Consider the following 14703-nt stretch of genomic DNA (forward strand, 5'->3'; position numbering starts at 1 on the left):
GTGAAAGCGGCGGGGCTGGCCGGCTCCTGCCCCCCTTACCTTGCTGCGGATCTGGCCCGAGGTGGACACTTTCCGGATGAGTTTCTGGGGGCCCTCGTGCTCCCCTTCGCTGTCCGACGACTCGTCCGCCGGCCCCGCCGCCGCCGCCGGGGCTTGGGGCTGGGGCTGCAGCGGGATCCCGGCGCCGCTCATCCCCGACTCGGCCCCGGCCATCTTCCCGGACTCCTACCGAGAGAAAGCACACGAGCCCGGCTCAGCCAGGGCAGCCGCTGCCGCTCCCCTCCCCGGGGAGGAGGAGGAGGAGGAGGCGGCGCGGGAGGGTGGGGAAAGAGGCGGTGCGGGGGGGCGGGACGGGGGAGGTGGCGGCCGCGGCTCTGGCGGAGCGGAGCGAAGCGGGGCCGCCCGCCCGGCCGCCATCTTCCGCCGCCCCCTCCCACAGGCAGGGGCCGCGGGCCGCGCCGCCCGCCCCCTCCCGCTCCTAGCGACCGGGGCACGGCCACCCGCCGGCGGGCGGAGCCGGGCGGACGGGCCCGGCCCCCTGCGCCCCTGCCGACCGGGAGCGGCCCGGGGCGGCCGCCGGCTGCAGGGGGCGCCGGTGCCGGTGCCGGGCGGGCCGCTCCCGGCAGGACGGTGCCCGCCCGCAGGTGAGAGCCGGGGCCAATCCGGCCGGAGAAACAAGCGACGGAGAGCGAGAAGGGCGCCCGGCGCTCCCGCACCTGCCCGGGTTTCCTGGAGTGTCCCGGCTGGCCGGGAGGTGGGGCCGGCACCGGAGCGAGCACCGCCCGCCCCGCCGGGCACCCCCGTGCGCTCTGTGCCGCCCGGTGACACTCGGAGGGCGGCAGTGCCGAGTTCCGAGCGCAAGGAGGGCGAAAGCGGGCGGGTGCCGTGCCAAGCCCTTGCCCCGTCCCGGCCGAAGGCTATGCCGCTCTCCCTTGGGAGCGCAGGATGTCTCTTCGGGACTTGGACGGACGGCATCTGATGCGATGGGCTCCTTATCTGTATGCTGTTCCTCCAGCCAGTCAACCCCGTGGTAACTATCCATCAGTGCCAAAGCCTTGGACAGTTTTAGTAAATGCATCTATTGCTTTCCAGTGATTTTCTCATAATAGCTTAATTTTCTTGTTACTCTGTTCATTTTTGTCTTTGTGAAAGAGCAGCCCTTACTTCTGGGGAAAGAAAGGGTCAGTTTTCCTTTTTCATCTCAGATCTGGCAGCTCGCACAATCTCGAAATGTCACCACATGTTCTGAATTGTGGGACTTTGAAATTATTGTGGCTTGTATGCAGTCAGTGTTCAAAATAAGTGTTTAAATCACAGCAATACTAAATAAAACACACAAATCCTAGCTGCATGGGCCGGATTAAGCATAAGAAAGCAATCAATGTTTGTGGTTTCTATATTCCCACAATTCTATTTATATTTCCAGAAAGGGAACTAACATCTCTTAACATGCTAATATAATGCCGCAGTACCTAAATACAAAGCATCTAATGAGGAAAAGTAAACAACTGTACAACCTATTCTACACTGCAGACACCTTGCCACAGTCTGAATTTCAAAGAGTCCAGAGTTTTTATAGTCCAGCCCATTTCTTTTATTGGGGTTTTTATTTCTAGTAGTGGGGGAAAGCAATATTTCCATGAAGCCTTGGAGTTCTTGTGGCTTAGTTCTGTGTTACTGGCAGCAGGTACTTCAAATACAATTCTACTACCCACCTCCACATAGGACCAATTGTGGAGGTTAGATTTTAAAAAATAACAAAAGTAACATTTAAAAATTCAAAATATCTATTTTAAGGATTTAGAAGTTCTATTTTAAAGGCATTTTGATCAATTTACCTACATGCTCTATCAAAATATTAATAAGGCCTAAATCCTATCATTAATACCTCATCTCAAAATGATTGTGAAAATAAGGACTAATTCTGTTTTATCTCACTCTTCACCTGAGAAGGAGTTCTCCATTTTTTCAAAACATGGGATCAAACTTGACCAGGTGCAAGTATGCATTGCTCTCAGTAGATAAGTTTAGGGCACAGCTAGGAAGAAAGATATTAAAAGCAATGTTTATGGACACTGTGTCTTTCCACCATCCTTTCTTCCTCTTCACCATCTGAATTTTGGGAATAGCAGATTATGCCAGAACATGTCTCACTGCAATTCCTTAATTCTTTTGAAGGTAAATGTCACTTGAATATTTCAAGGGGACAACAAGATATAGTTTCCTAACATATTGCACATAATAGTAACTGTGATTTGAGAAACATTTGGTGCTGACAGAATACAAGCAAGACTGGCTACATTTAATTCAACTGAATTAAATAGTGCTGGCTGAACAATAGTAGTTACTGTAAGAATAAATACAAGTCTTCAACTTCTGTTCATTTTTAGAGCTTAGCTATGAGCACTAGTAGCTGCACCATGCAGAGGGCACCATGCATCTTCACCTGGGCTACCTCAGTGTGCTCTTCCTCACTCCTGACTATCCAAACAGAGAAGTGTGGTTACCAGGAAAGAAAGCATTAGCCTTTCACTTCCAAGCAAGTCTCTTTCATCATGTCTTGGTAAACTTCAGAGTGCTATGAAAGAAACAAAAAGTACTAGGAATGTTCTCTCAGGTTACTTAATGTGAAGATTTTAGTAGCAATAACCTAAGTCTGCAAATGATAGGAAATGTCCCACGAGAACACTTCAACAAGAATATGAGAACATGGTTTCTGTGAAGCACATAGTGGATTCTGTGAAGTTACAGGTTCTAACATCTCCAGTTGTTTAATGCGTACAGAGTTCTCCAAAATGAGAAACCAAGTGTTAAGCATTGTTGAAAATACAAAAGTTACTCATGTTAGCATAGAGGTTTTTTTCTACAAATATATACATTGCTGAGGCACAAAGACAGTTTTAAAGATATCACTATTTCCACTTGTTCTTCTTTTCAAAGGTGTTAATAGATAATCAGGGTCCAGTTCCAGCCTTTATCCAGATAAAGCTGCCTAAGGTGGCAATGAAGTTCACCTCAAAAAGGACTTGCAATTTGACTTCTTTTCCTTCATGTCACAGCTGGCTTTCTCCCAGGTGGTCCATGTCAGACTCAATATGTGAAATATTGGATAGCACCTTTCAGCCCCGTGACCACAGCTACAAATACTCTGGCACAAATGGTACCACTGGACTTCTGCAAGTTGGGCTCTTTAACAATGTTGGACTCTATGCAGCCATTAAAAACACATACAGTATTTGCACATGCTCTGTCTTTCACTTAACAGTTTCACACTTCGTAGCAATGACCTTAAATTTCCTAACTGAAGCAAGGGAGTAAAAAGCATAAAGGTTGGTGTTTAAAGGAAGATACTCAAACAACAAAAAATAGCTCTGCTGACATCATTTGTGCTACAGCAATTAATATCAGCTGATAAACTGCCCTTTATGTAATACATACATATTTACACTGTGATATTGTATACATTTAATATACATATATACACTGTGAGAACATTTTGACTCAACCACATTGAGTCCTAATAGGACATGTGTCGTAAAATGCATATGCAATATAGAAAAAATCTAAATACACATTGCATTCTAGCTGCACTGAAAATTATAGTTTATAATACAGATTACTGCACTATTTGATTTCAGCCCTAAAACTCATTCCCTTTGTAACAAGCATTTTCACATTCTTTTTTTCCAAGTCACTTTGGCATCTATAAACTAAAGGGTAATGCTTTTCTATTCTTCATCTCAGAAAGTTTTGAATCAATAGTGTGTCAGGTTAACAATTCATTATTCACCATGTTGAAAAGATTTTATTGAATCTTTCCTAATTTTGGTGGTAGCCACGGTTTTTAACTGGGCTTCCCACTCTGAACAAGTTTATTTCAGACCTCCCTGTCTGAACTCCCTCTGCAGATCAAATTAGTGATACTATTCTTTCTTGACTTCCTTACTTAGAAAAGAGGAAGCCAAAATATAACAACATGTATCCATACCACTGTTAAAGAAAGTAACTGCATCACTTGTGGCTGGTTTGGGATTAGACAAGGGAATTCCGTGACCTGTAGGTTACAAAATTAAGGAAACTACTAAACTGTGTTGTATGCTTCAAAATAAAAAGGTCCAAACCAGGGCAGGTAATAAAAAAGTAAGGTAAAACCAAGACTCAGTTCTCATATAACATATGAAAATTGTGTCCAGAGCTTTGTGAGTCATGTGTTATGCACATTTTTACTACAAAGCCACCAAACCTCCCTTGCAAGAATGCAGGGTGCACCTTACATTTTAAGTCACGTCTGCTTAGCTCCATCATGGGGTCTTACAACTCTTACTGGATTCAGGAAGAGCTTTTCAATTAAAAAGTGTGGTGTGAGTTAAGAAAAGGTCTTTATAGAAATTTGAAGTAGTACACAGACAAGTCCAACCCTGACTGGTAAAAGGACTTCTCACTTCATTTAATGTCCATAACTTATTTCTCAGAATAGCTACAGGAAGAGCATTTCCCAATAATCAGAAATTTGCATAGGTTATTAACTTGCACAGATGCAAAACCTGCAAAAAATAGTTTTCTTTATCTTACTACTCTTTGTTTCATGTTTTAAGAGCAGGGGAGAGAGTATACTATGTTTTCCCTTTCATCATTCAGGTCTTCACCTGAATCTCCCTTTGCCCCCATTATCATAAAAAGCCTGCTTATGAGCAGATGGAAAGAACAATGTGGCTCTTGCCACAAAGACCATGTATTTTACCAGCAGGTTACCAGGTAAAGGATTGAGTGGATTAGCTGAAATTAGAGTCTTGTAAAGGAAATCGGTGCAGTGGTTAACCTTAAAACTGCATTCATGGATGTACTCTTTAACAAATGCAGCAATGAAATGATAAACATGACCCAAATCCTGGCCCTTACTGGGGGAGGGGGAAATGGAGAAAAAAAAAGATGTGCTCCTTGTTTATCTAAGCCATGCGCACAGAAGGAAACGGGCTTGGATGCTTCAGCCAGGACTCTGCATTTCCAAGCGGAGAGGGGCTGCAATCCATCTGCCTCCCGAGTTTCAGCTGAGTTTTGGATGACGGCAGCAATTTAAATGTCACTGTTTAATAGGATAACGCATTCGCAGGAATTGACTTCGCTGCCTTCCTCCCACGATGTCTTCATCTCTCCAGGCAAAAATCTCGGGTTTCCCTTGCCTGATCCTTTCAATGTCAGCCCCATGTTACCGGAACACACATACAGCTGTTTTCCCTATCACAGCTGCATCTCCGGCAACAGTTTCAGGGCTTGAGGACTGCAGAGGGCAGCGAAGGGGGATGTTCAACTTAATAACAAATACTAGGACAGTAAAAATATATTTGTAAGGGCTGCAAATCCTAACAAGGAAGGGAGTGAACTTAGTTCATTGTGGGTATCTCCAGGGCTCCGCTGCTGCTTTCCTGAGGGTGCACACACCAAGCCACGCAGAGAATGGGTCTCCCCCGTTTTCTCTTTAAAACTGGGTTTACAAGTAAAAACTGGACCAACAAAACGAGTTAGCAAAACATGGTACAGCCATCTAAAGGGGAGCTTGGCAGTGGCACAGGTCCATGCTTCATGTTGCCTCACCAAGTTCAGGGCCAGAGGCAGCCTAGCCTTGACCTCTTAGATAGCCTGAAATCTTCCAAGCAACTACCCAAAGCCTATTTTTAGCCCTCCCTGCCTGATGTGTGTGTGTGTTTGCACAATGGAGAAAAGCCCAGGAGCGGGACGAGACTGCCCTGAAAAGGGAAATCTGATTTTATCGCCTGCTGAGGATGCCGGTGACATGATTTCCTTTGGTTGGAAGGAGGGTCTTCCAGTTCCTTAAACAAACCGCAAAGGCACCTCACCGCAGCTTTCCTCCTGGCCAGTTTGAGCACTCCCCTGCCTTCCTAGCTGCCCAAAGGCACGCACTTTCCCCACACGGCGGGGTGACAGCAGGGTACCCCCAGCCCCGTCCCGCTTGCCGCTGCGATGGGAACCATTCCCAGCCTAGCTCCAGTAGAAGAAGGGGGGGAAAGTGTGCGTCTCTTTCTGAAAGCTGCCTCCCAACGCTGCTTTTGCTGTGCTAAGAGGAGTTTAGCGGTGTCAACATCCAACCCACTCCCCCCCCGGCAAAGTTGAAGGCAAGGCTCTCGGTGCTAATCCCAGGCTTTCCACCCGGGCAGTGAAACTCAGAAAGGGCAATGAACTCCCCGTCTCCCAGAGGGACGAGCTCGTCAGCAAATGGCCAGACACGGCGGGGGCGAAAGGCTCCCACCCCCCCGCTCCCCGCGGGGAGGGGACGAGCGCCGGCGGCAGGGCTCTGGCGTGGAGCGGGGTCGGAAGAAGGGAAGGGGGGGCTGGAGGGCACAGATAAGGATGATAGCCCGACCCCCCGGCTGAACAATACAGGCAGGAAAAAGGGTAGGAAACGCCTGTGCAACGGCAAGGCACGCATGTACCTACCAGCTCCTCCCAGGCGGGGCTGCGGGCGCTATAGGAAGGGTACTCATGCTCCTCCATCACCCCGCAGCAGGTCCCCAACCTCCGCGGGGAGAGCGCCGACGGGCAGCGGAGCTGGGTCCGCCGGGCTTCGCCTCCCTCACGCCGCTGCCGCTGCTCCGGCTGGCAGCGCTTCCCCGGCGCCGCTCGTCCTCCCCCCACCCCGGCCCCGCTCCTCCCTTTTCTCCCCCGGCTATGTCCAGGCCCCCTCCTCCCTCCCCGCCCGGCTCCTTTCCCTCCCACGGCCACCGGGCTCAGCCCCGGCTCCCGGGGGAGCCGGCCTGCAGCTGCCGCGCCGCTCACATCATCGCCGCCCCCCGCCCGCCCGCCGCGCTGTCCCAGCCGCCCGCACGCCCGGCCCCCTCCCGCCCGGGAAGCCCGGCGGATCACGGGCAAATCGCCTTGGGCGTAAGCCGGTTTAGGGCCGCTCCTGCTGCCGGCGTCGCGGCGGGGCCGGCGGGCGAGGCTGCGCCCTGCGGCGAGGGCAGAAAGCCCCTCGGTGCGCCGGGAGCCGCTCCTGCCCCGCGGGACACGCCGCCTCCCCGGCCCCCGGGCCGGCCCCGCTGGCTTCGGTGAGGGCCCGGGGCGCGGGGTCTGCGGCCCCGACGGGCCCGGCTGCGTGTTGGGGGGCGCCCCGGAGGGAGCATCGCTGTTCCCGCATCACCCTGCCCCGAGCCGAGACAGGAGGGGACCAGGGGCAAGGCCCGCGTGCTGGGACAGCCCTCTGGCCCCACTCCTCCGCAGAGGCTCCGAGAGCGCAGTACTGGGCTTTTGACACCCTTTGGATGTTAAATTGAGGGTGAAACGGCGCCTCGTTCCTCCTCAGTGGCTGCGGGTGGTCCCACGGGCACGTTAAAACAAACTCCCAGGAGCTGGGACACGGCATAGCCACTGTGGAACAGACAGCACGGATGTGTAGGCCATGTCTGACACAGTGGAGTGCTTATTTCCAGGGCCACCGTGCCAACCTGATGGAGCAGAAGTATTTCTCTGCCCTCCATTACACCTTTTATTAATACACAGTGTGTTTACTTCAGCCTTCTTGGTTTACTAGATACCAGCATCCCCTTGAAAACCAGCCAAAGCATTACAGCCCTTCAAGTGGATGTTGTATCTCCTTTGAACTCAACACTTTCACTCCTTTGTTTTCCTCTCTGTTGTTGTGGAATAGCGGGATATGTGAAAAAGTAGAACTGGAGGAGAGAAAAAAAATTAAGCTTAGTCACCATCCAAAATATTGGTGTTCTTCACTCTACTTTCAGCCTGCCCTTTTGAATTTGCAGCTATCATGTTTGATTACTTGATTACAACAAGTTATCTTGAGATCATCTACTTGGTAAGTGTAAACATGGACAAGAAATTGTATTTCACAAAAAAAAAAAAAAGGAATTTGTATTTGTAATAGTTTTTTTAATGTATTTACATTTTCTTTGTGTTTTAAAGCTTTTTCATAGAAAAAAAAAGCACACTGACATCTGAGCTTTAGCTTTTGCAAAATCCGTCTATTTACAAAGATGTAGGAGTACTATTGGTGCAAAAAGATGAATCTACTCATCTGCTTATCTACTAATTTAACTGAGGCTATAAAGTACTCCCATGAAGTTGAGATAGTGGAGATAGTGCCACTAAGCCGGGCCCAAAGAGTTGCCACAGCAGCTCACCTCATTTGAGGAACCAAAACTGCTGCACTTCTTCCAGATGCAGAAAAAGGAACTATTTTTGTTGATAATAAGTTTATCAGTAGTGAGTTGATGAACTGCCTTGATGGTAAGAGTGTAACCTCAAAAGGAAGAAAACAAGACGACTTAGAGCATTTTGGTTTTTGGAAGGCAGCTTTCTGTAGCTAATGGTGAGCAACAGTTGCCCAAGGATGTTTGTTCCCTGAGTGTGAGAGACTGCTGAGGAATGTCATGTTATAAAGGGCTTTACACTAAGAAGGAATGTCAGAGTAAGATTAGTCAGCTCCCCTCCTTTCCTCATGATGCACCGGAGGATCTCACGTGATGGTTGTTTATACCTCTCCACATCTGGCCTCTTTAGCCTTGGTCATGCTGGAGCTTTGTGGCCAAAGTCACCTGCCATGAAATATATGTCATATATAGTCTCTCACATTCCCTTGCTTACTGAACCACAAAAAAATTGAGTCTCATAAAACTCTACGAGTCTTGAAGTTACTTCTTCAGTTCACATATTGTACATCCCCTTTTGCCCTGAAATTCAGATTCTCACTTTGCCTCCAGTCCCCTTTTCTGTTTCTTCTGCCCTGAATCTTATACCTGTGACTAGATATGCAATTGTGCTCACCTCATTTCATTCCCTGGAGTTCAAACCTTGATTTCCATAAGTGGAAAGCTAGTATGGGCCCCAGAAGATTATAACAACCTACTTAGGTTGGGGGTGTATTTCAAGGTCTTGTTGAATACAGACAGGCATCAGTTGCTGCACAGATCCTGCTGGGTCTAAGAGCAACCTATGCGATGCAATTCAGCTCAGCCCTGCCCTTTTGGGCTCCTGAATGCCAAATCTGATTTTTCAGTTCTTTCTGTCAGGGTGACAGATTGCTGTCTTTGCTAAGGAGCCCTGCCCTGCGTGATTTCCCTTTGCTCACTGAGTCGAAGAGCACAGTTCCTGATGAGACCGAGGTCTCTCTGCTGCTTGACTGAACTGGTTGAAAATCACAGGCCAAGGATTTTATTGGAAAATGTAATTCTGTCAAAGCTAGCAAAGAATTTAAAGACAGGTGTCAGAATCACAGGATTATTGGGGTATTTTTGTTTGGGGGCACACTGCTGCATTTACAGAGGGCCAAGGGAACTGAAGTCAGGTCCAAGGCAAGGATGTGACAACTAATCCTTATGGGGAAGAAAACACCTAAGATATGTTAGTGAGAGGAGCTGCCTGCTAGAACAAGGAGTGACCAACTGTTTCCTTCCCTTCTCCTTGGACTGGGAGAAGAACCTATTGGAGGCAGTTGGAGCAGGAGCAATGGCTCTCCTATCAGGTCTACCAAACTGCATCAAAACATCTCCAACATAGCCTGGGGGTGAATTTCATTTCCTTCTGATTTTTTTATTTTGTTCCAAGTCATGTTGTTTATTTGGATTATTTTGGGGTTTTTTAAAAATCTTTTCCAATTTTTTAAACTCAGTCTAGACATTAGCGGTTTCTTGGTAATAGTCTACTCTATCTACCATGTTTGAAGTTGCCTCATCTCCCTCCCTGCCCTCAATGATTCAGTGAAAACTTGAACAACAAATTGAATGTTTCATTATTGACTTTTTTTTTACATTAAGTGATTTGAAAATAGCCTGCATTTTCTAAGCAAAATATTTTGGATATATTGGACACACCTTAATATAAGAACTTTGATTCCAGTGCTGTGGTTGGACATTCACAAGAAGGTCCCCACCACTTCAAGTATTTTCTTTCTTTGGGGGTGGAAAAAGGAGCTTTCAATTTTTTTTCCTAAGTTCAGGTAGAAATACACTAAAACAATGAGCTTTTTAATATTTTTCTGTATTTTTCCACCAGCATTGCATTTAGCATATACAACATAAAAAATATACACTAATTCTCATCAATTTATGCTAACATGAAACTTTCATCTTAACTTGGCATACAGTATCAAACCTAGTTTGAGTAAATTCTTCAAGGAAATGTTATTCTTCATTCTCTTCACTGTAAACATGCCAGTTGGCCTTTTTTAAAAATAAATTTGCATAACATTTGAAGGTATGATTTCCTCAACATGGTAGTTGGGTAGTTCCTGCCAGCCAGACAGGTAGTAACAACCTGCACTGGGTCATTAAAATGAAAAATGTATTAAAAACAGAGCAAAATGTACATACCTCTCTGGTAATCCTTCAGCTAGAGCTGAAGTTACAAAATGGGTCATTTAAAAAATAAAGGTACATTTTTTCCATAACATCCTGATAGTTGCCTTGAAATCCACTAATTTCTGTTTGTAAGAGCATCTAAACTATTGAACAAATTCTGCATTTCTCCCAGTTTACAGGGCCTACTGCCTGGAACTCACATTGGCACCTGAGAAATGTTTTCAGCCTACAGTTTTCTTTCAAGGACTTCCTACAATGTGTGCATTCTTCTTCATTATTATTAGTCCTCTCATTAATCTAACAACTGCTTCAGCACATAACTACCTGTAATCAACAGGATGGTTTAAACAATTCCATCGATTTTTGGGTTTTACAAGTGGGAAATTATTTATGCAGCTGGAAGAATTACTTTCTAAATGAAGTGCTTTAGAAAGAAAGAAGTCACTGAGAAAAAAGCCTTGGGAAAAAGTGTTTTACTGGAGCAGCAGCAGAGCCATGGGAGGGCAATCCACTGTCCACTTCATTTTCCTCCCAGCATTTTTATTTCCCCTTCTAAGTTCCCCACCCCCCACCAGTGTCAGCACCTCCTGCTTGTTCTGCTGGCATGGGGAACCACCTCAACACCTCCTTCTGAGTGCCAACATCAGGGACTAACGTTGTGGAATGGTATTTTCCTTATGGACTTTATTCTGAGACATCTGGTGGGTGGGGGGGAGGGCGTTTTTGTCATCCCACCCCTCTGACTGCTCTGACTTTCTGCTGAAGTCAACAGATACCCTGAAAGTCAGAAGGAAAATGACATGAAAGCACAGATGGCTGTCGGTAGTGCTTGCTCAAACTGCTGCTAACCTTCACTAACCACCTCTGCCAGTGCTCCTGGCGGTGGCCATGTTCTAACTCATTTATTTAAGGATACTGGTGAACCAATAGCTTCATTTCATAAAAACACCTTTGGAAAGAGTAATTCACTCCAATCTCTTAGACCCCTGATGACCAGGATTTTAGATCCTTCCTAGAGGATGTAGTTAGTAAATGACCTAAACCTGCTGCCTGCAAGGTTGTATCTCATTCCCCATAAACATGTGGAAACCATTCCATGGGTCTTCACTAATAACTTTTGGTGGGTTTAAAGGTAGTTGTCACACACTTCTACTCGCAACCAACCTAGTTTCATTCTCATCATTGACCTCTCAGCTCACGCTTCAGAGATGTTGCTTGTGGCTTGCTTGAAATGCAGTTCCCTTTGGACACCATGCTCCAGCTGAGGCCTCACCTTAAATAACGTCAGTCTGGGTTTGCCCAGGTGTGATGGACATACTCCTTGATTTATCATCCTGACCATATATGAGGGTATTCAGACATCTTTCCTGTTTGGGTGTAAAGCAGGACTTCCTCCTGGTGGCATCCTTTTAGATCTGTGAGCACCAGGGAATATTTCAGGTGAAACAGTATTTCCTAGGAAAATATCACATCAGTTTCAAAAGCTTCAATGAGTCTATCCCATTCACAGGCCTGATTTGTTTGACATTAGTTGTCCTTGAAAAGCCTGTATTAGTTACACCCCTCCCTGTTTTCTTGTAATTAGAAACATTTTATTTTTATTTTGTGGGGAATATAAGTTTATGTGATGGATCAGTAATTCCCAGGTTCCTTCTTTTGATCCTTTTTTAAAGTTTCACTTCCTAATACAAGACCTGAAATGATTAAACACAGGATGTGTTCTAACCTTGTTTTTATATATGAGCCAAACCCCTCTGATGGAACTTTGCATTTGTGGTTGCCCACTTTGGGATGCCTGGCACAAACTTTTGTACCCGTTACTTTGAACTCATTCAGACCTTGCAGATACAACTTTTTGACAAACATTTATTCTAAAAGAGAAAAAGAAATGACTAGTAAGGCATGAAGGTTACTGATGTGATACTTTAAAATCACAGAAAAATTAATAAATATAGTACTTCTGAAATGCTCAGAACTAAAGAAGAGGTTTTAGTTAAACAATCTCTGAAAAACTAAAGAAAAGCAGGAATGGGAGAAAAGAGTTTTGCTCCTAACACGGAAAAAGGAGAAAAGAGATGGCAAAATTATTTGTTTGGAAAAAGGAATGAAGTTATCTCACCCAATGGCCTGGCACTTAGATAGAGCCATTTATTTTATTGTGTTCTAATAAGCACAGTATTGCTTTCCAATTACAGCAAATCAGTATGTAATATTCCTACTTTGGTAATTTTTCTTTTCTAAGTGTATCAAGGTATACAAATAAAAATTAAAACATCTTTTTTTTCTCCAACTCCTCTGCTTAATCAAGGAAAGAGACAGAATTTTCCCAAAGGAGTTTAATTGCTTGCACAAATGAAAGGAAGAGGCAACTAGATGTGTGAATGTGGTGGGTGAGTATGAATGCATTCATGTGGCCCATCTGAATAAGTAACATGATGGACTCACATCCATGGTCCTGGTCTTCTTTGGAAATGAACTAGGGGATACTGAGACAAATATTGTTGTCCTAGCAGAAAAGAAAAAACCTAGAAAACTAGTTTCCCCAAGAGTTGGTGGATGTAGTGCTGGAAACCAGAGTATTTCTGTGGCCAAGCCAGTGAGGTACATGTTTACTTTTAAGGATGCAGTTTGTCCCTTCACTTCTAGCACATGCTGAAAGAACAGAGTCTCAGTGGGGAGCCTTGCAAATTGACAGATTTCAGAGGAGAAATATCTGCTCTGTAAAGGAGGTATGAAAGGAAGGAAGGAAGATGACTATGAGAAACAGTAAAGAATGAAGGATGTGCCTGTTTACTTTTCTAAAATGATACATTTTTCTGACAGTAACAAATAAAATATGTTAGTAACTCCACAAAGACCACTATTAAGTAAAATGGATGCTTTTAGCAATTGAATCAAGTATAACAAGATTAAAGAAATTCTTACTATAAATCCTGTAATTTAAATTCAATTATCTCAGGGACAAATCACTCCACAAAGTTTTTCTTAGATTCTATTAACTTAATGTGGATTTGAAATTCTGGCATTGCTCTAATAGTCTTCCCACATTACTTTCAAGGGATCCCATCAGATAGTTTGTATAGCTATTTTTGCTTTCTAATAAAGAGAGGGTGTAACATGACCTACCAGAAAAGAAAACAAATTTTTGTTACTTTAGCCTTATTTATAAGTTATATTACTAATTTAAAGAAACAGACTTAATCCACAAAGTAGCCATAGGGAATGGGAGAACTGCAAATTAACATGGGTTAGATATAACTAAGCCTAGTTTAGATAAATGAAAAACTAACCAAAAAGGGCATTTCTTTATGTTTTAGGTTAGAAAAGCTGAAATGTGCAGGGGAGAAGACTGGTGTTAATGGGTCCTGAACATGGACATCATTGTGCCACTTACCACAGACTTTGTATATGAATAATGTTTGCTTTTAGGGAAAAATATTTTATTGTCTTAGTGAAAATTTGCACAGGTAAAATTTTTATATTCTTAGTACTACAGTGAGGTGTAATGAGCAAGTATGTGCTACTATTAGGGACTTGCAGCTCTAAGGAGTTTATTAATAGAATTTACCAATCTCCATTAGTGCCAAATAAAAGCATATTCAGGCATGTAAACTTCTACTCCCTCCTTGATATTTTAGGACCAACCATATTCCCCAGAACTTCTTTGTCCTAAAATCTTACTTCACAGTGTGGTGAAATGAGACTAGTGAGATTTTTCTGACAATCATGGAAATCTCTCGTCACTGGATGGAAGAATTGTGACTGCTGCTGGGTTCTGCCAGCCCAGTCCACAGAGGGTGTGGAGTGCTGGGAAAGGCAGGTTTGCCCATCCTGCTGGGATGCTGTGCGGCTTGGGAGACAGATCTGTTTGCTCATGTCACTGTGAACAGATCCACCAGGCTGTGAAATACCTGAGGGGCTAAATCTTCCCCTGTAAGGAATGGTGGAGGGAGGCAATGGGGACTAGCAGATACATTTTGACCAGGTGAATAGCAAAAGGTAAATTAGGGACAAAGTTTTAAGGTGCTTTATGCTTTATGTTTTTCTGTACTACTACAATGTCAGAACAGTGATATGATTTACAAGCAACTTTTCTTCCTGTGTGAGGCTTGTGGAACTTAGAGAGGGTTTCATATTTGCGACCCGGTGGGTGAAACAATGCCAGGTGGGAATGTTTGTAGTTTGGATGGAAAAGTACCAATCTGATTAACCTAGAAGAGACTGAGCAGCTCCTGGTCAACCAGATTTATTAGGCAACACTTTCTAAGATGAAAGCATCTGAATCCCATGGAAACAAGCAGAGGAGTTAGAGACAGGCAGGCTTTAAATGATAATATTTGTAGATGTCATGAAGACCAAAGGGACAACAAACCATGAA

At 45.0% G+C, this 14703-nt stretch overlaps 1 protein-coding gene across 2 annotated transcripts in view; it reads right to left on the reverse strand.

Annotated features, from left to right (window-relative positions):
* The window catches only part of DGKH (diacylglycerol kinase eta), a 159144-nt gene extending 152488 nt beyond the window's left edge, over positions 1-6656 (reverse strand). For both annotated transcript variants that reach the window (XM_071448481.1, XM_071448480.1), the window contains exons 1-2: positions 6454-6656; positions 40-225 (exon numbers count right to left, since the gene is read on the reverse strand). In XM_071448481.1, the coding sequence (XP_071304582.1) occupies positions 40-225; positions 6454-6510 (243 nt within the window). In that variant the 5' untranslated portion in view covers positions 6511-6656. The remainder of the gene's footprint in view (positions 1-39; positions 226-6453) is intronic.
* Between the last annotated feature and the right edge of the window lie 8047 nt (positions 6657-14703).

Source organism: Agelaius tricolor, unplaced genomic scaffold, assembly GCF_023055355.1.
Source record: "Agelaius tricolor isolate 1412-34295 unplaced genomic scaffold, bAgeTri1.0.p SCAF_26, whole genome shotgun sequence".
NCBI classification, from domain to species: domain Eukaryota; kingdom Metazoa; phylum Chordata; class Aves; order Passeriformes; family Icteridae; genus Agelaius; species Agelaius tricolor.